We start from the raw sequence: 20,034 nt of genomic DNA on the forward strand, positions 1-20,034 counted from the left end.
GACTGTGAGGTTTCACCAGGAGACAAGTGGAACAACCTGAACTGTGTCAGCCGGAACAGTCCTGACAGTCACCTCTTGAGCTGAGTGGCCAGAGACATGTTTATGTCCTCATGGTGCTGGGGGAGCTTGTATCTCAAGCAGAAAAATGCAATAAGGTGGCACACTGTACCAGTACCAGCTCAGTTCAGTCTCTGCTGCAAACAGAGCCGGGTTGACGCTCTGGGCAACTTGAGCACAATCCAGGATGGGCTTTAGATTCAACATCTGAAAATATACATCCTCAGCTTGGGAGGGCTTTTTTCGGCGGGGCACAAGAGGAAGCGGAATGTGGGAGCAGTGAAAGGTCCATGTTGCACACATACAACATCAGACTTGTCCTGAGATTGGTCTCTTCCTCCTTCCTCCCTCCAGGGCCAGCTGCAGGGCGCCAAGCCTTAGGTTGTTACCAGCTTCTTCAAGTCATGACTCAGGAGCTAGAGATGTTCATTCAATATGTACTGAACTAAAAGCTTGGCTTTGCTTTTGCCTCTGTTTAAAATGCTGCTGTCTGTGCTGGACACTAATGATTTTATTTTTTCTGGGGTTGTAGTCACATGAATAATGCATTCCCTGCTGAGCCTTTTTACCAGTCCCCTGGCTGCTTCCCATCTGAAGGGAAGTGTAAGAGGTAATTAACAGCCACTTGAAAAAAGCATTAGGAGGTGGGTGGCAGCTACTGTAGGGTTCATGCATGGAATTGCCATGGAAATGCTGAGATTTTCTGGCACTTCATCCAGTGTGTGGGTTCCAAAGATAGTTGCACTCATGGGCCTCTCTCCTTCCCATCTTCCCACCCCGCAAAGGGAGCGGCTGTGTTTTCCGTCAGGACGGTTCCCACGGGCTGCGCCGTCGCCATCTGCACAGGCGAGGAGCCCAGCTCGCCGGGGTGCTGTGCGGGGCAGGATGCTGCGTCACAGCTGCCGGCCGAAGCCTTTTTGCATTTCTTTCATGTCAAACCAATTGGCAGAAAATCAGGGAAACATCCAAACAAACCCTGGTGGTTTGCCCTTTTCCTTTAGTTCTGTGAAGTAATAACTTGGTGTGTGAAACACTCAGCGTTTCACTTTTTTGAGAAGCTGGTGCGGGTCCTCGTCCTGCAAACGTTCACCGGCTCAGTATTGCTAAGCTCTCTGAAGCAGACAGGACCGTACAGCTGAATGAGGCCTGTTCTGCACGTATGTGTTTTTAGGCTGGGCACCGAGAGCTGCATTTGCTTCTAGCCTTGTTTGCTGGATAGTTGCATGTTTAAAATATTGAGTATATCTGTGAGAAATGTCTCTCATTTCAGTACCAGCTCTGGAGGTTTACAAGGTTATAGACGCATGTCCATCTGAAAAGGTTCTTGGGGGAACCTACTGTATCTCTCTCTCCCTTCCCTGTTCTGCAGTGGTAACAAAGAGCCTCCTGAGTGTGTTGATGCCTGGGGTGCTTTGATTTTAAGGCAAACGTGCCATTTTTTTCAGATCACCTGTTAGCAGACTCCTACATTGGCCAGGAAGACTCCCCCGAGATGCAGCAGGCGGCACAGAACAAGCGCAGGCTCTCCGTCATCTCCGACGGCAAGTTCGAGAGGAGCTTCTCCGAGGAGCAGGCGGAGAAAATGCCAAGCGAGGGCCCGAAGCCGCGAGTCTACACCATCTCTGGCGAGAGGCCGATGCTGTCGGACCACGAGAACGAAGGCATGGAACTGGTGGTGATGAAGGGGGCTGCCCAAGAGGAGTGCCACCACGGCCACCACGTGCACGGCGCGGGCGGCTCTCACGGCGTCGGGCGGCACTGCCGGGGCTGGCCGGGCAGCCGGCAGGGCTCCAAGGAGTGCCCGACCTGCACCCGCCTGGCTGCCCCTTCTCAGCATTCCTTTGACCTGGAGCAGCATCAGTCCGGCGAGACCGGGTGGCACAGAAAGAGGCTGGAGAGGATGTACAGTGTGGATCGGGTGTCTGGTGAGTGAGCGTGGGTGCAGGAGGGACATAAAGGGACTCATCAGCACAGGGAAAGGGTGACAAGCATCTCATCCCAGCACGGAGGGTTGGTTTCCCCTTCAGCACCTTGCCCTAGTGTTTGTGGAATGGCACTGTCAAAGGGAGAGTTTAAAATAAGCTGAGCTCAGTTTGAGGCCAGCTCGTCTAAGCCCCGCTGTCTCCACTTCTAGCCTGTCAACTGCAGATCACCTGGCTGGTTTTCGTGGCAGCTTCACGTAGCTTAGTGTGGTCGATCCCTGCGGGTTCCCTTTCTGTTGAAGGAACAGTGTCACAGCACCGACGTTAATGCTCACACAGGCAGCAGTTCAGAGCGGGACCCCCTCTCCTCTGCCGCCCTGTGGGGCTGAGGCAGGTGAAGCCTTTGTGAACATTTTGGGGTGCTCAGAGGGAGCCTTGGCTCGTGTACGATGGTCCATACTTTAGTGCATCTCTGAAATGCTCGTCTGCATGGCTGGAAGCAGATTAGCAGGTCCCTCACCTAGTGCCACCTTATGGTTTTTCCATAAATACTGGCAAATAACACAATATCGCACTTTCTTCCCCACTTACTGTTGATTTGCTTGATATTTTCAGGGAATGGGGCTTGTAATTTTTCAATTACATTTTAAAAATCCTGGTTGTCTTTAAAACCTATTAACAAAATATATGTCACGATCTATGTGCTTTGAATCACAAGCCAGTACGCAGTCCGTCTTTGCCTGTCAGCTCTATACGTGGCTGGCAGAGTCTGACCTAATTTGTCTGATTTGTCCAGCCAGCAAAGGTCAAGGTTTTCTCCTTGAAAATAAATCGAGAACTGTGGAGATCAAGCAGTCCATCTTTCCAGGGTTCATGGTTTTCTAGGAAATATCACAGTGATATTTACTGCAGGTAAAATCACAGAAGGGTTGGGCTCTGGGCTGTGTTTTCATGCCTGGATGCTTGAAATTCTGTGACTAAATTAATACACGGACTAATAATAATTTAAAAAGAACTGATTATTGAGCGTGCAGGACACCTACAGTCCCACTGATTCCTGCTCACAGTTTTTAAGCGTTGTGTCTTTTGGTTCCCTGTGATTTTTAGTCTTCACATCAGACACTACGTGTGCAAGTTTAGACTCTCTTATTTTTATTGCTTAAGTGCAAGAAAAGGACTGAGAAGAGTTTTCCTATATGGAAGCCTTTTATGATCGTATGTGTTTCACCTGTTGAAAGAAGGCTCTGTGTATGATAGAACAGCCAGAAGGCTTGTGTGAAAATAGGAAGTCATTGCAGTTCTAACCTTTCAGGAAAGGAGATTATAACCCCAGGGCTTGGTCTCGTGGAGACTGAGTTGAATCAGTTGCAGCCTCATGATCTGCACTGAAGTAAGAAAGGGAAAAATTCCTGTTGTAACATTGATGGATTTATGTTAAAAGCTTTCCCGAACAAATCCAAACTGTGCTCTGTGCTGTGGGACTGAAGCAGGTCACTTGATACAAAACCAAAGGAGAGCTCCAGATCACCGGTGGAGCAGTTTAACTCCTCAGAGCTGGAGCTAAACGCCCCTGTTTGCTGGAAAACAAATCCTAGCAGATGCTACAGAGAGATGCTGTGTTCTGTTTCTGTGCCCAGGGATTTATAACGTGTGTTTTCAACCAGGCAGCAATTTTTGGTAGAGCCAGTTATCAGCGTGAAATGCAGATTTGCCTTTCCGAAAATGTATCGGAGTATTTACTTAAAAGGGAACAAAGCGGACAGTGCTGAGCCTGCAGGGGCCTCGTATTTTGTGTTTCACACGTGCGGCTGCGCAGGCAGCGCTGAGGCCAAACCCCATTGCAGCGCTGCCATCGCGGGATGGAAGTTTTCTCAGCTTGGTCTCCTTTGTGCTCTCTATCCGAGTGATGTTACTCAGATAACAGGCGGTTGAATGGCGCAAGTGTCGCAGGTTGCAAGAAGTATTTGTTGGAATGTCCTTATGCATGGCTGAAAAAACAGGGCAGAGATGAATGGAGGTGGGAGACTCCCAGAGACTCACTTCGTGGTGCTGCTTTCTCTGTTTGGATTTACGTGATGCATTATTGCTGCAAACCAACACTCATGGCAGGCAGGCCAGATTGGCATAAGTTAAATATGGGGTTTTACGCTGAGTTTATGATGCCAAACACTGTTCCAGAGGAGCACAAGCTGTCATCTCCTGTGCTGCTCCCAGCACCTGACACGAACACATCCGCGCACGGACGGAGGTGCTGAGATGTTCGTGCTGAACGTGGGGGTTTGTTCCTCCTGTCCTACCCAGCTCTGTGGTTCCTTGGCAGTTTCATCACAGGTGACAGTAACAAGAAAGGAGATGATGATGCTTTGCCTGGCCGAAAAGAAGCGTGGTGCCCGCTCCTGGAAGCACAACAGCCGTATTCATAATCTGAAGTTTCATGAGCTGGATGAGCTCTGGAGCAGAGCTGTGTGCTCCTTAATCCCCAGCTGTGTGCTCCTTAATCCCCAGCTGTGTGCTCCTTAATCCCTAGCTCTGTGCTCCTTAATCCCCAGCTGTGTGCTCCTCTGCTGCTGTTCCACATCTGGCTGGTGAACAGGCCCCTCTGGAGGGTCACAAACCCCTTATTCTCCACTGAGCGCTGTGGGTTAGGGGAACGATGTTTTTCCAGTGTTGGAAGGGAGGCTTCAAGTGATTGTCCGGGCAAAACCTCCTGTGGATAGGAGTCGTTGTTCAGAAGCTCTGCTTTGAATCAAAGCTTGTGGCTTAAAAGCTGTGAGATATATTAGGAGACTGTCAGTCCTTTGAGACGTGTAGACCCTGAGAAGCCTGTACAGAATTGTTGGCTAAGAAGGGATTTGTACAACTTCTCCTCCTTGCACTGCTTTTGTGGGCTTGAGACTTCAAACAGGTAATTCATTTAAAGTCTGAGCTGGTTTGCATTTCTTCTCTATCTGTTTGTTTTGGGGGAGAGCAGACATAGGAACTTCATAATAAGTATTTAGCATACTAGAATGCAGTTTTCATTTAACATATGTATTTCCTTAGGGTACGCTTATACAAAGCGTGACATAAACTGTGAACTGAGGAGTGTGTTACAGCTTTCGACAGGATTCCTTGGAAGCTTCACTTCAAAGGAGGCCTCCCCAGCTGCATTTAGCATTTTTTGCATCTGTAATTGCAGCCACTTTTTGTACTTTCAGGGAACAGCAGGACGAGTCTATAGCGGATTATGATCTGTACAAAACATTTGGTAAGATGTCTGATCTGTAGTAATTATGTCTGGTGCAGGGTTTGATTGGGTTTTGGCCAATTAAAGTGAATTAAAAAATAGTCTTGACAATGCCAGAATATTAATAACTGAGATACTGTAGTTGCTAATGATCTTAAAACTTGAATGAGCAAAGCAAGACACATGATCAACAGCATCAAGCCACAAATTGGGAGTGAAGCAAAGTGAAAAATCAGGTAGCCCCAAATCCCAGGGATCCAGTCCACCGAGATCTCGCGCGTCTTTTGGCGCTGGATTTTAATGACCCCGATTCCCTACCTGACCGACTTCAGCCTTGGTAGGAGCTGCTTCTTGGTCAGATTCCTCTACCATCCCACACGTGTAATTATTGACTTCTTGTGGTGCTTACCTTTTGTTTTAGTGGTCGTTACGTGAAGATGATGCAGTGTCCTGATGGGATTGGGGAATCATCTGCAGTTGGTTCAGGCAGGGCAGTTACAAACACAGGGGAGCAGATGAGCACAGAGGTATCTGCAGATTGTATAGATGATGTCCAGAACCAGAAGGACTCCTGAAGGGCCAGGTCATCGGGAGCGGGTGTGTGAGGGGTTTATGGAAACTTCAGTGGGAGAAAAAAGAGTCTGTCTTTGGGTTACAGTTGTGAAGAGAGGAAGGTGACTGCTTTTCATCTTCCGTGGGAGGCTGTATCAGAAAGAAATGGATGAACAGGACATTGCAAACTAATGGTACTCAGGAAAATACAGAGGCTGGAAAATGCTTTTAATGAAAAATGTTTCTTTATTCTGGTTTTTTTTTGTGTTCAAATGTCTTTTCTGTAATTCCTGGATTATTCTGATCTTCCAAATTTAGAACAGAGTTTTCCTTTTTCATTTAGTAGCCTGATAGAACAGGCTTAGCACACATTTACAAAACACTCAGTGGTGGTGCTCATTATATGAGGAAGATGAGACGTTGCTGTTCAGGACAGGGCAGGATGCTGAAGAAAAGCACCAACAGAAAGAGCCTGGGAAACGTTGCTGTCTCAAACACGGCTCTGCCGCTGCGTTCTCAGCTTTTGCTCTCTCTCTTCCAGATGATGTCCCCATACGAACCTGGTTCCCAAAAGAGAACCTCTTCAGTTTTCAAACCGCTACTACAACTATGCAAGCGTAAGTGAAACTACTGCCGTAGCTTTTCCTGTGTCTCTCAAAGTTCGCGGCCTGCTCAAAGGTGTATCTGAGAGCCTGGAGCAATCGAGTTGCGTGTTTGGCACTGCAGTCTGAGGCGGGGGGAGAGAGAGAACCTTGTCTCCTATTTATTTTTTGCACTTTATTAGTTCTTTTTCCTACTATTCCCATTGGGTCCCAGGTTGGGACCCTCTACCACATCTTTCTGCTACAGCCGCTGTCGCGAGGGAAGGTTATTCCAGGCTTGGCCTGCGTCCGGCACTCCAGAGGAGTGCGTGTCTGTAGGGTGAGATAGAGCCCTACAGCTTCTGCGCTGCTCTGGTCGTTTGGAGAAGGCATCAGTAAAGTCTCCACAAAGCAGGAGCAGATCTGAGTGAGGAACAGCTTCTCCTTGCACCCTCTGGGCAGGTTTTGGTGCCCCTGGTTGCTGCGTGTTGGGAGGAGGCGGTTCTTGAAGGACTGAAGAGAATGAGGGAAGCCTCATTTCCAAGTTGTTCCCAGCTGCCCAGGAAATACCACCTTCCCGGTTTCAAGTATTTCCTACCTGGTTGGAAAGCCAAGGCAAACAATGAGGGAAATGAGACACTGATCTTCCTCCTTGTCACCTCTTTCCTGTGTTCTTCCTTCAACATCTGTGTCACCTTCAGCTCTACTGCTCTCTCCATTTCTCCCTGACTAATCTGATGGCCTTTTAGTAATCATAGAATCATTTTGGTTGTAAGAGACCCTCAGGATCATTGAGTCCAACCGTAACCTAACTCTAGTGCTAAACCGTGTCCTTGAGAACCTCATCTAAATGCCTTTTAAACCCCTCCAGGGATAAATCTATCTAATCTATTCTCTGGCATTTCTTCTTTCCCTCGTACCTTCCTCTTCCCAAATCCTGAAAAGGGGCTGATTGCTGATGTTGGGGTGACCCAAACTTACTCAGACCTGGAAGGACTGATGCAGGGAGGGCTGGATCCAGCATTGGGGATGGGGCAACTGCTGAGAGATGTCGGAAGGGATCTGCATCCCCCAGCAAAACAGCTTTATCTTCAGGGTCTTGCCTGGTGCCAGGCTGTGGAACCTGCTGCACAGTGGTGGGGTCCTGATCTGCCCCCAGCAGTGGGAGTGAGGAGTCTCCATGGGCTTCTCCTCTCTCTGTGTTGTCCTAGCGCTGCGTCTCGTCCCTGACCTCTTTGTCCCTGTGCCACCTCTTCAGGGACAGCAAACCTCCCCAGCTGGGTCCCACTCCTGGGGCTGTGGGCAGCCTGAGAGCAATGTGGTGGATGCTTTGCTCTTTAGAAGTGTTGGCTGCTAACAGTGACTGGTACTTTGCAGTTCTGATCTGACACACCAAACCATGCACAAAACCAGCACGTTTCCTTTGCCTTCGGGCACATCCTTTGCTGTCTCAAGTCATCTTTGCTGGGCACAGGGTTTGTTGCAGGATGGTTGCCCATGGCAGGGCTTGCAAGGCTTGGAGCTGTTGGAGGCCAAGGTGAGGCTGGTTTGGGGAATGGTGTCCTCAGGAAACCCTTGAGGAGCACAGCTCCCTTGGTTAACGTTTCTGGAGATTCTCTGCTGCGTCTAAAAATGGCACAGAAACATCTCCAGAAGTTTGGGGCTGGGTGGATTGATTCCTCCGGGTGCCCCCGTCCTCCTGTCCTCTGCTCTCGTGTTTTCAGCCCACCACGCTTGCTTCCTTTGTAGACCAGACAACCTGAACGACTTCACAGGTCTTTGTCACTGTGGGAAAAGGTGTTCCCTGTCCCAAAAGACCATGATGCTGAGCTCCTGTTGTAGCCTGATGGGCCATGTTGAGCTGTCAGTTCTACATCTGAATGTCCTCTGGGTCTACATGGAGCTTGATTTGTGTCCAAACCACATGCCAACGCTGCCCCAGGGAGGATTTGGCTCCGTCAAGTAGGAGTCTCACCACTGAGAAATGTTTAATTTAAAAAGCAATTTCCTTCCACCTGACAAGAACTATTCCTTCTGGAGTGAGAATTCCCTCAGAATGCTGGCTGGGGCTGAGCACTAATGAATTCCTCTTCTCTTTCTTTTTCCCTGCGTCTCCTGGAATCTCTAGCATCTCGTAAGTATAATCTTCATTTTGTTCATTTCCTTGTCTGTCGGTGTCCTGGATAAACTCTCCTCTCCTGTCCATCATATTCGCTCGTGCCTTCCCTGCGCTAGGGCTGTTTGTCAGCTGGCCAGAGGTTAGATGGCTACACCTGGTAGGCCGACATGGATCACTCCACAGCCATCCTCATCTTCGCGATGGAGGCGGCAGTAGCTAGCATGCTTTTGTCCCTCTTGATCCCAGCGTATGGAGTTTCTTCGGTCCATTCCTCTGTAGCAGGGGTGACGGCTGCTCGCCCCCGTTCTTTGGGCCATGCTCTGGCCACTCTTGCGTTTGCTTTAGGAACAACTGCTTGTCCGGCCACCTGCTGTAGGGAGTGAGGACCTGTGGTTTGGTGAGTCTCTTGCCTGGCCCCTGACTCGCATGCGGTCCTGCGAGGGCTGGTTGTGTTCCTCGCTCAGCCCGATGTCTCCCTGTTGTCTGGTGAGAGCTTTCCAATGTCTGTGTGTCGTGTCCTCTCCAGTCCAAAGCTGTGTGGTTGCTTAATGGCTTAAAATGGTTTCCCAGGGCGTTCAGGGGCTACGCAGAGAGGAAGAGACGGAAACGAGAGAATGATTCTGCAGCTGTTATACAGAGGTAGGGCCTGTGTTCTCCCGTAGCCCTAACCTTGCCTGGTGTTGCATGGGCCCTTCGGGTGTCATTAGTGACGCTTGACGACGTTGACCGTGGTTGTCCCCGTCTGTGTTGCTGTTTGTAGGGACACGAGCAGTGGCCGTGTTGGAAACGTGGAGGTGAGTGATGCCGCAGTGCTGATCTCCATCTTTTTAAAGGAACACTGTCTTTCTTTTGAGCTTCCAGAGGAGCTGTGTTTCAGACAGAAAAATATATAATATACATAAAAAATTAAAGATGCAATTTCCCCAGGCGTCTCCCAGATATCTGGAATTTGAGGTTAGCTGAGTCCATTATATGCTGTTGCTGCATCTACAAATGCACCTCAGAAGTCTGAGACGTAGGCAAAATCAACATCTCTGGTGACCAGAAGTCTATTTTTTCAATCTTTTTAATAAAGAACGGAAAGAAGAGGGGATGGGGACTGATTCCTTGGCCACGTATTACAGAAGGGCCCTGGTTTCCCTCTGCTGGCTTCACAAGGCACATCACTTAGCCACTTACCTTGGTAATAATCAGCCTGTTCTGGTTTTTCAAATGAACCAAGGCTCATGTATTTTGGCAGCCTGCTGGGAAGGATAACACGTTGTGTCGTTGGTTAAAAGCTGCTGTGATCACTTCAGCGCTATCCAAAAGAAAATGGGAGAAAAACATCAAGTTTTCTTAACTGGGAAATTGCCAGGAAGATTGTTTTTCTTTAGCAGCTTAAGAATGGTGAAGAGAAATATGAATCAAAACTAGAGCTGCTGTAAATAAATCGACAGTGTATCTTTAAAAAGAAAGAGATTTCTCAGAATCTGTTAGATAGAGGCGAGTCTTTATTAGAAAATGGCTTGTTCGCAGGGCTTGCGAACACAGGAGTAGGAGTTGTGTGCATCGGTAATGTTGAGCAGTCAGGACAGAGGACAGAAAATGTCATCCTTGACGTGTCCCCTCTGCTCCTGTGGATGCTGAAGGTCCGGGCAGGGCTGGAGCAGGAGATCCGTGTTCTCCCGTGGTGAGGAGCGGACAGGCCAGCAGGACAGCGGGTTTGGCTGGGCCCTGCAGACCCTGCCCCGCTCCATTCGTGCTCAGCAGCACATGTCAGTGGAGCACATCACTTTAGTAATTTGTCTAACGGAGGCAGTCGTCTGATCCACAGCAGCGAATCTTCACGCACCCAAGCAGAGCTAAAATAAAGCTTTGGAAAATAACACAAATAGCCCAAGTGCAGATGGGAATTTGTCATGGAATAATGTTGCTCCCAGCTTCGGTACCCAGCTGCTGGTTTTCTTTCTTGAGTTGCTGAATTTGGATTCTGATGACGGCACGGGGGCCCAAGCAGGTGGTGTGGGTTACGTGCTGTCCCTCCGAGGGCTGCGCGTGGGTTGGTCTCTCTGCATCGGAGTAGACGTATCTGACCTGCTCTGAACAACTTGACGTCGGTGCTGGCAGTTTTTTCTAGTCCGGTTAGCTTGCTAAAGCATCTGCATGGTTGTACCGTGTCCTTCCTCCTCCACTAACCTGTGTGTGAGCCACACGACCTGTCACTTCACCTCTTTCCCCGGCCGTAGTCTTTGTTGCTCGGTGTGTGGTGGTGGGGCAGGAGGAGACCTGGGAAGGTTCCTCTGCTCCGTGGAGGCCGCTGGTGCCGGGGCTCATCCCCAGGGCCCTGCAGAGCAAAGTCACCTTCAGCGGAGGTCAGGGAGGAATGACATTTTCCTCGCTAGTCACCTGCTGCTGCTTCCCTGTGTCTCCTCTGTCCTGTGTGGTTCCTGTCCCGTTTGGTTCCTGTCTAGGTGAGTGACAAGAAACAAAGGGAAGCGGGTCCCTTGTGCTTGGGTAGGCTGGACAAAGAGGCCCTTTGCCGTGGTCTCTCAGGAGTGGCCAGGACAGCCTGTTTTACACAGGCCTGACTGTCGTCTGTAGCCGCTCCCCAGGGTTTACCCACAGGTGGACTTTCCCCTGAGCTGTGCCCTCTGCAGCCCCACTGAACCCGAATCCTGGGCAGGGAAGCGCGTGGTTCAACAGGCAGCGTTACACCTCGAGGACCGTCACCTTCCCGAGCAGGGCTGTCCCAGAAGGAACAAACTGCTTCAGCCTTTCCCAGCTCTTTGCCCAAGAGCAGTACGGGCTGTGTGGTTGCTGACAGCACAGGTGGGGTTTTGGCAGCTGCTGTGAGCGTTTGGGAATGGTGTGTACATGCTGCCGAGCCGGGCAGAGCCCGGGCACCCCGCTTATCTGCTGAAGATGTGTAGAAGAAAGGAGCGAGGGGAGCAGTTACTGCGCTTCACCAGGAGCAGAGGGAGCGTTGCCAGCACGGGCAGTGATGGTGTCTTCAGCAAAGCCACAGTGCAGGTGTCTTAGTCACAGGAAAGTGGAGGCAGGCCATGCGATGTAGGACCTTACCCCCCTGTCCCATCAGCCCAGGGAGTTCAGAAGAAACAGCCACAACCACAACCATCCCCAGCACTCCATAGGTGCAGGCTGGGAACCTGGTCTCCAGCTTTTGAATGCCCGGAAGGAAATACACTGACTCTCCAAGGTTATTTATTTTGTTCCTCCCAGCTTTGTCAGTCTTGCTGGGCCCAGGTGTTGCTTTGTATTACTTTTCTCAGAGGTTGTGTTTGGCCTTTCTTGCAGGAATTTTCGGAAGCACCTCCGCATGGTGGGGAGCCGAAGGGTTAAAGCACAAAGTAAGTGAGCAGCTGTAAGATGTGGCTGTGAGGAGCTGGGGTTTGTGCTGGTGGGACATGGGACATGTGTTGCGTGCAGATGTGGGTAGAAAAGACCCAGTATTGGGCTGGAGAAAGGATTTGACCTGCTGATGCCATTTTACCCTACAAAAAAGAAGGCTGCGTTGTTGCAAGTCTCCAGGACGCATGATGTCTGCAAGCAGCCTGTGAGCCACTCCTGAGGACCCTGGGAAGGCCATGGATGTCTCTGTGGCCTCAGTGCGAGGAGCAGAAGAAGAGCTGCAGTGTCCTTGTCCCACGTGCCTGTGGTTTTCGGTGATCACCAGCACAGGCGCTTGTGAGGAGAAGCAGAGCTGAGAGTTGCGCAGAGCTGGGAGGGCTGCCCGGCCTCCTGCTGAACCTGCGGCCCGGCCATGGCTCCTTGGGGACAGTCGCTGCTTCATGTGCCGCACGGACTGGTGGCTTTTTCCTTTCTCCTCCCCTGTCCCACCACTGTCTCTGCGGCAGGACCTGGGGAAGATTATCCGGTGGGAGCTGAGCGAATGGCGGAAGGGAGAAAGAGGAACACGGAAGAGATTGGAGAAAGTGGGAGATAAGGGAATGTTGTGCCTCACTGGGGAAGAAATCACCGTAACTCGTAACTCGGTGTGGGCAGCTCCCTTATCTCTGAAATGGGCTGGAACTGGCGTAACCGGCTCTCGAGAGCGGAGGATTCCTCCAGAAGAGGAAACAGCTTGTTCTTCCCACCCCGCAGCCAGGCATCGTGTACAGACTGCCCACAGCAAAGCCTTCCTGAGTTGAATTCGCGTTCTTTCCTTTCTCATACGCTGTGGGAGGTGAACAGCGAACAGCATTGCATTAACGTGTCCATATTGGCATCTGAGTTAGCGCTGCCTGATGCAAACAGGGCTCGCGTCCCCCTAGAGCTGTCTGGAGGTTCAGGCATGCCTCTCTGCCTTGGTAACTCTCGGGTCATGTTTTCAAAGCTTTCTTCGTGTGCACAGTAGCTAAATGCCTGGTTTGAAATGAAAGCTGAGGATGGAGACCACCTGAAGAACCCCCTGTGTCATTTGTTGCGCTCGACACCTGCATTGGATGCTCTGCAGCAAAGGACAGGTTACTTCTCAGCTCTTGTAAATGCAGATCTGCAGCAGATTCCTGTGCCGCTGACATGAGATGCTGTTACTAGATATACTGCAGCAAATGGCTCTGTCTGCCACCAGAAATAGGTATTAGTGGCTGTAAGTGGCTGTTAATCGAGGCGTAATGGCTCTCACGTGGGCTTGCCAAGTCAGACGCCGTGGTTGGCGGTTCCGGGGAATTTGCCTGCGGTGCAGCCAGCTGGGCCAGGCTCCCTGGATTGCGCTTGGAAATGCCGGTACAAACAATATAATGCACACTGGAAAAGAAAAGAGAAGAAAAACTGTAGGGGAGTGGTGCTCACAAGAGCGCAGGCAAGCAAAAACTGAAGGATGTCGTCTTTCACAACAAAATTTAGAAAACCTGGGCTTTCCAGAGGCCCCTCTCTGTTTGCCCAGCTCTCACTGGGATGCCACTAGAACACGAAGGGAGAAGTGACTGGAGCACTGCTGCCTTCTTCTGGGCAGGCACGTGTCATTAGTTGTTGAGCACGTCTTCCTGTGAGGCCTTGGAGTCAGAGCATTTACACTGGGACACTGGAATACCCTTGATTAAATTGAGTTTTGGGCAGTGTGTGTTTAAGGAGACACCATCCGGTGTCCTCCTTTTTCTGTGTTACATACCCCATAATGGTCCTGCTCAGAAAGCGGGCACTTTGTCTTCTGCTGTGTAGAAGATAGACCCTTGTTTGCGGTGTGGAAAGGACTCGCGTTTGGCAAGTGGAAGAACAAGCACAGGGGAGTCCGTGATGTGTGGCTTTGGTGGCAATCTACTGGATGTTTTGTTTTGCTGGCAGCAACGGAGGTGGCTTTGGAGTCTGTTAATGTCGTGCTTTGGTTTTGTCCTAGCATTTGCTGAACGGCGTGAGAGGAGCTTCAGCAGGTCCTGGAGTGACCCGACTCCCATCAAAGCTGATTCCTTCCATGACTCTCGAGAAAGTGAGTTCTGAGTCCTTTGAGCTTCCTCCTGTGGCCAAACCCTCCAGCTGAGGTCTGGACTGGAGTCCCACTGGAGTAACTCCTCTGTGCCCTTCTGTCCTATCTGTCATCCTTTTAGTTTCGTGAGATCTGAGCAAATAACACTCCAGGTATAAGCACCTCTTCATCTGTGTGTACCTATATTTATTTGTGCGGCACAACACATCTAACCTCATGTTATTGTGCGGTTTCCAGTGGTACAGCTCTCTCACAGCCCTCTGTTCCCATCATCCCTGATTCGCTTGGGACCAAACAACCGACCTGGAAGCACATCAGTCCAAGGCAACGTTCACCACAGTGGGGCTGACCTGCCTGGCTCCCCATGCGAGAGCCCCTTCCGAGCTCTTTCCTAGGCTAGAATAGCTCGAGAGCACAGCTGCAGCGCTCCGTCAGATGGAGCTTTGGTTTCCTGGCCGTGCTGGCTGCACAGATGATAGCTCAGGGCAACCTGATCTTCGTTTGGGCTGCCAGGAATTCCTCTGGGAATCCCCAGTAATGCTGTGATGTTCTGCTTGTGGGGACTGAGATGCTGTTGTGTTAATTTACAGGGGGAAATGCCAGCATCTTCTCACCATCTTTTTGTAAAGAGAACGGCTGTTTTACCCAGATTTTATTGAAAACCTGTAGGCAAGGGACTTGGTGGATATGAGTTTGCCCATGTTGAAATGGGTTGTATGGTAAATGAATTTCAGTAATGAAATGAACTGATCTGTCAGGTAAGCAAGGAGATCCAGCCCTCGTAACGGTAGAAGACACCGTACCAGGTTGCAGAGGGAGATATATGAAAGGCCACGTTCAAAACATGACCCGATTGTTCCTTTGCAGTCTGATTCCTCCCTCTCCCTCAACTAACTCAGAGGCGAATGGAAAAGACGTGGTTCAGACAGGCTCCAGGCACCCAGTGACACTCGGACATCCCAAAAGGCTTAATAGAGGCATCTGGGTTCTCTTTCCTCAGTCCCTGGCTTCAGGGGAGCATCTCTATTTTTAACCTTTAACGGTCAATTATATTCCTTCCAGATGTTTTTTTCCCCAGGAGGCATTGAAGGCTGACAGGTAAGGTCAATTCAATGGAGAGCAAATCCAAGTACACTGTTGCAATTCTGCTGTGTTTGCTGCGGCTGTCCTCACGCTCTGGGACTTCTCTGCCAGGATCCATTTGACCCACAAGGCAGAGTTTCTTTATAACCACTCAGAAGACATAGTCAGAGTAGTACCTATGACAAGGAGACCAGCTTTGAAGTCTTTGGACTTGCTCATCAGCATGTTAAAGTGTAGAGTCTGTCTGCGTTCTGTCTCCTCCTCCATTTCTGAAATGACAGGGTGACTGCTGTGAGTTCTCATTCGAAAGCTAAACTTGGTGACTGTGAGAGTGATGAAATGTTATGTGATACATGGTATCGGGCTCCGTGTGTGCACTCTTCATTCGTTAAGTGTTCGTTTAGAGATGCCAGCCCCAAAGTGTGGTGTCTGTCGCTCTGTGGAGGAAAGGAGGGCACAAGTCTCGTGGCTTGTGGCACATCTCACGAGGTAGCTGCCAGGCAGGATTGAGTCGGGAAGACAAGTTGTTCCACCCTTGTAATGCACCCTGTGTTCTGGCAGGCCATGACCTTCAGGATTCCTGCGGCACTTTGGATGGTGACTTCGACCTGAACTGGGAAGCAGAAAAGGAGCTTGAAGCCATGGCATGTGACGGAGATGACTTTATTCCACCAAAAATAATGGTGAGGGTTTCTGACTCAGCTGTTTCTCCTCATTGCTGCTGAGTTTAGGTTCGCCATGGGAAGAGGCAAGCCTTTGTGCAGGCAGCGCTTCGGGTATGTGAGGGTCACTCAGGGATCAGCCACGAACTGACGTGGTTTTCAGCATCTGTTATCACTGGGGATAATGTGTTGAAAGAGAACTAGAAGTGGAAGGACCTGTAGCCCAGCTCCCACTCAGAGCATGACCATCACCAACACTGAACCGAGTTAGTCCGAGCCTTGACAACCCTGACAATGGAGACCTGAGTCCCCAGTCCCACCAGTTCCTCCTGTTGCTACTTGCCTGCTTTGCTTTGGAGCCATATGTCCTCCTTAGACATCCTCTCTGCACTTCCCCCCGTGCTCCCCCTGCACTGCTCTGTGGGTTTGGCAGACAGGACCAGGTTCTAACACATCCCTTCCTTGGCCACATGCACAAGTACTCAGCCAAAATTTGGTCTTGAGCTTCCAGCTTGTTGTCAGGCAGTGCTGGGTTTGAGTGGGTCCTGCTGAGACTTCGGAAGAGCCAAGGACATGCAGACGGATCGGGAGGACCTGCCACAGGGATGTGGAGAGGCTGGATTAGCTGCTAGTTTGGGTAACAACTGAACAGGACATTGTTAACATGACCTTTGTGCTTCTGCTCGGACTCTACTGGCTTCTCCTCATCCTCTTGCCCTTCTCTTTTTTCCTCCTTCCAGCTCATTTCTTCCAAGGTGCCCAAAGCAGAGTATGTCCCGACAATTATCCGCAGGGACGATCCCTCTATCATCCCCATTCTCTACGTAAGTAAATGACTTCTGTGTCTGGATGTGTGGGAGCAGGCTTCATACAGAGAATTTTATTTTGTTTTTTGTCCCTAATTTTCTCCCTAATTCCTGTTATGGTGATTCTGAAACATTAGTTGTGATTTAGAAGAGGTGTCAGGAAAGGGCTGGGGGTGTGCTGGACCCAGGTTTGGGGTCTTACAGGACTCAGGTCTGGGTGGAAGAGTAAGGGGAGTGAAAATGGCACACGTGGGCTGCCAGACCCTGAGTGCACGGCCGGGCAGATGAACCGGGGCAGGGCTGTGTGTTGCCAGGCTTAGGGCTCCTCCTTGTGCTCGTCCTTGGGCAGGAGGAGCAGAACCTCAGAGCTTGATGTAAAGCGGTGCATCCCTGTCATTAATTTAACTTTGATTTTTCACTAGGAGACCTGCCTGAGCAGGTGTCTGAAACACCAGCAAGGAGTCACGGGTCTTTTGTTCCTCATCACTTTATATTCACTTGATTTGCAAGGGAAGGGTGGGACTGACAGCCCAGAAAACAGTCTGTGTGCTCCGGTGGTGCTGCCGGGGGCTTTGGCTTTGCTGCCTTCTCTTTGGGAGCTGTATGGTTGTGCTGCGGATCTTGCCACGCCAGGGGCAGATGTGTCGGGAGTGTCACTGTTTGTAACCAGCTTGGACGCCTGTGGAGCCAGAGTCTGGCTACAAAACATGGGCCAAGAGGCGAATGTGCATCGCTGACTACATCTGATGGGCTTTGGCCTTGTCTGCAGGATTCATCTTCCAGCCTTTGGATGGGCTTGGTCTTCATCGACCATTCAGTCTTCAGCTTCTTTGCTGAGACATGTGTTAGGGTGGGAATCACTGTGATGCGATAGAAGCCATCAGCTGGTATAATTGTGCTCTTAGAGCATGTGTTTGCCTAGAAATGGGATTGTGTGCAATGGTAGAGACTGTAATAACGTCACAGGAGCTGGTGTAGTGACAGTGAACCTTGAAATGTCCTTCTGTCTTGCTTTCCAGGACCACGAACATGCCACCTTTGATGACATCCTTGGTACGTAAGTGTTATTTCCTTTGCTTAGGTCCTGCCCATAGCAAATGTAAGTGATCAATGTGTTAAAATCACTCCCCTGTGCCTCAGCCACCCCTCATAAAGGTGTTTTAATCACCCCAGGGACACCCGACAGTCACTCAGCTGCTGTTGGATGTGCTGCAATGATAAAACTTTACTCTTGTGGCCCATTTTCTGTACCAAGCTCCCAGTTTATGAAAGGGAAGTTGAGGCACAGGGCAGCAGAGGTACCTGTTCATTGTCCTCTTGCAGGGTCAGGACATCTGGGGCTGGTGCCACACTGTGATCACCACAGAACAGGGTCTGGAGCTGCCCTGTCCCTTCTCTGCCCTGTGACACACATGAAAGCAAAGGGTTTGCTCAGCATCAGTGGGAATGTAGGTGCTGAGCACCTCTCCCAGCTCAGCCTCCTGCCTTCAGGACTAATGTGAGAAGAAATAAGATTAATCTTTAACTTCCCCCACGGTTCATCTTCTCCAACATGTTTTTTTGCAGAGGAAATAGAAAAGAAGCTTAACATTTATCGGAAAGGCTGCAAAATCTGGAAGATGCTGATATTTTGCCAGGTACATGAAAGTCCTTAAGTGCTTGCGTGATTTGTTACGAATTGGTCTTTTTCTACAGGGAAAATTACATAGACGAACCAATACTCCCAAGTCAGCTTCTGTTAAAGTAGCTGCATGTGTGCGGCTTTCGCTTCTTGTTCCCCTGCACCGAGCAGCCTCGAGTTGCTGTGACACCAGGAAATAAAATCTGATTTAGTGTCACCAGCTCCAGGGCTGAGCTGCTTTCGAGGAAACCCAGACAAAGCAGCATGAGCACAGACCTCAAAAGGAGGATTTCAGAGAAAGGAACAAGCATTTGTTACAGTTTTAATCCAACTTCAGTACAACAGTGACGGCGGTGGGTGCTGTGGATCCAGCTCGGTGTATGCAGGAGAGGGGTCGCGGTGCGGTTGCCCAGCTGTGGGGGGATGGATTTGGTCCCTGCTGGATCTGGGACTGGCCGAGTTTCCCTTCCCAAGTCTCTCGTTCCTCAGCATGGTCAGTGTGAGACTTCCCCAGCAGCTGTGTGAGGAACATGAAATGAGAACTCAAGAAGGTAACCGGACTTAACTCCCTCCCACGTGGCCAGTGCTGCAAAATTGCAGGGTTTGCAGCGCACTGACCTGGAGATGGCAACTCTTAATTTTCCTGATGACGTTCTCAAGCGTTTTATGCCTGCTACTGCCAGAGTCCAGTTCTTCTACAGCGATGTCTTGCCTGCTTATCCCCGCTTTGCTCAGCTTCTCATCCGCCTGCAACAGCAGGTCCCCTAACACCCCCAATTGACAGGGACATTCTTGGCTTCCCTATTACTCTCCCACCACCCACAATGAACATTTTTGTCTATTGTTGTGCCTTTTTTAGAGCGCTAAAAAATGGATAATCCAACCCTCAACACACTCCCCATATGTGAATATTTCCTGAGCAAGTGTCTGCTATGGAGGTTGCAGGGATCACACCAGCCTGGTGTGTCTGCTCTGCTCCCTTGTGGCACTTCTGGGTATGGCTGTGCAGGACAAGAACCACAGCCAGGCTTGGTTTCTTCAGGATCTGTGCAAAGGGGTTTCAGTCTGTCTGTCTCTCTCTTGCAGGGAGGTCCTGGTCACTTATACTTGTTAAAGAACAAAGTCGCCACTTTTGCCAAAGTGGAAAAGGAGGAAGATATGATCCTGTGAGTGGCTGCGTTATGTTCTGGACTTGCATGGCATTTTTCTGCTCTGTTTGCTCAATGTTTATAGCACGTGGCCTATCCAGGGAGGTGACAGGAGCTCGGGTGACTTGGTCAGGGGAAGAGCAGGATGAGGGGGGACCCAGGAGCAGCTTTTAGCTCCTTCAGAGTGAGTAGCAAAGGTGACAGAGCTGAGATCATGCCCAGGGTGATGCAGCCCTGGGACACATCACAGAGGATTCATACTTCTGTCCGCTGTTCCGTGTCTCTCTGGAATGGGAACTATCAAAAGAAGGAGGGAAAAAGAAAAGATACTTCCTCTCCTAACAAAGGCTTTGCTGACCAGAAACCAGAACACACACCTCGTGCCTCTGTTGCTCAGAAGCGGCTGAGGAAGCATTTCTAAGCAGCGAGTAGTGGCAGAAATCCAGACCGCCCCCACAGCTGTCTCTGGGAGTCGCCCTCCTGATTGCAGGGGGAAATGGAATTTGTCTCTGCAAAGCCTGAGGTCCAGCGCGTCACTGAGGAGGGTTTTCACTAACGTGCCAGCCTGTCAGGTCGGGCTGCCGAGCGAATTTTACTTCTTGCAGAGAGTTAAGCTTTGCCTGTGTTGCTGCCTTGGTAAACAGTGCTTCCTTGTGGGGGCGAGGATGTACACCAACCTGTTCCTACACAACTTCTTGTTGGCATGAGAACTGAGGATTGAAATCAACATCCGCTCAGCGCTCTCATGCTCTGGTGCAAACACTGTCAATAAAATTCTGCAGCATGTGTGTGCGTACACGCTTCTGAACGCATTCCAGGCGTAGCTGGTCCC

The 20,034-nt window shown here is 50.2% G+C and overlaps 1 protein-coding gene across 4 annotated transcripts in view; it reads left to right on the top strand.

Annotated features, from left to right (window-relative positions):
• Positions 1 to 20,034, top strand: part of NSMF (NMDA receptor synaptonuclear signaling and neuronal migration factor) — a 42,707-nt gene that overhangs the window by 17,283 nt on the left and 5,390 nt on the right. Inside the window, exons 3-12 of one of the 4 annotated variants that reach the window (XM_065854189.2) lie at positions 1,503 to 1,982; positions 6,299 to 6,374; positions 9,028 to 9,096; positions 11,755 to 11,807; positions 13,796 to 13,885; positions 15,527 to 15,648; positions 16,368 to 16,451; positions 17,453 to 17,486; positions 18,000 to 18,070; positions 19,141 to 19,220. In XM_065854189.2, coding sequence (XP_065710261.2) covers positions 1,503 to 1,982; positions 6,299 to 6,374; positions 9,028 to 9,096; positions 11,755 to 11,807; positions 13,796 to 13,885; positions 15,527 to 15,648; positions 16,368 to 16,451; positions 17,453 to 17,486; positions 18,000 to 18,070; positions 19,141 to 19,220 — 1,159 coding nt within the window. The remainder of the gene's footprint in view (positions 1 to 1,502; positions 1,983 to 6,298; positions 6,375 to 9,027; positions 9,097 to 11,754; positions 11,808 to 13,795; positions 13,886 to 15,526; positions 15,649 to 16,367; positions 16,452 to 17,452; positions 17,487 to 17,999; positions 18,071 to 19,140; positions 19,221 to 20,034) is intronic. The other 3 variants (XM_065854191.2, XM_065854190.2, XM_065854192.2) reach the window with 3 other exon arrangements.

The sequence above is a fragment of the Patagioenas fasciata genome, chromosome 20 (genome assembly GCF_037038585.1).
Source record: "Patagioenas fasciata isolate bPatFas1 chromosome 20, bPatFas1.hap1, whole genome shotgun sequence".
Classification (NCBI taxonomy): domain Eukaryota; kingdom Metazoa; phylum Chordata; class Aves; order Columbiformes; family Columbidae; genus Patagioenas; species Patagioenas fasciata.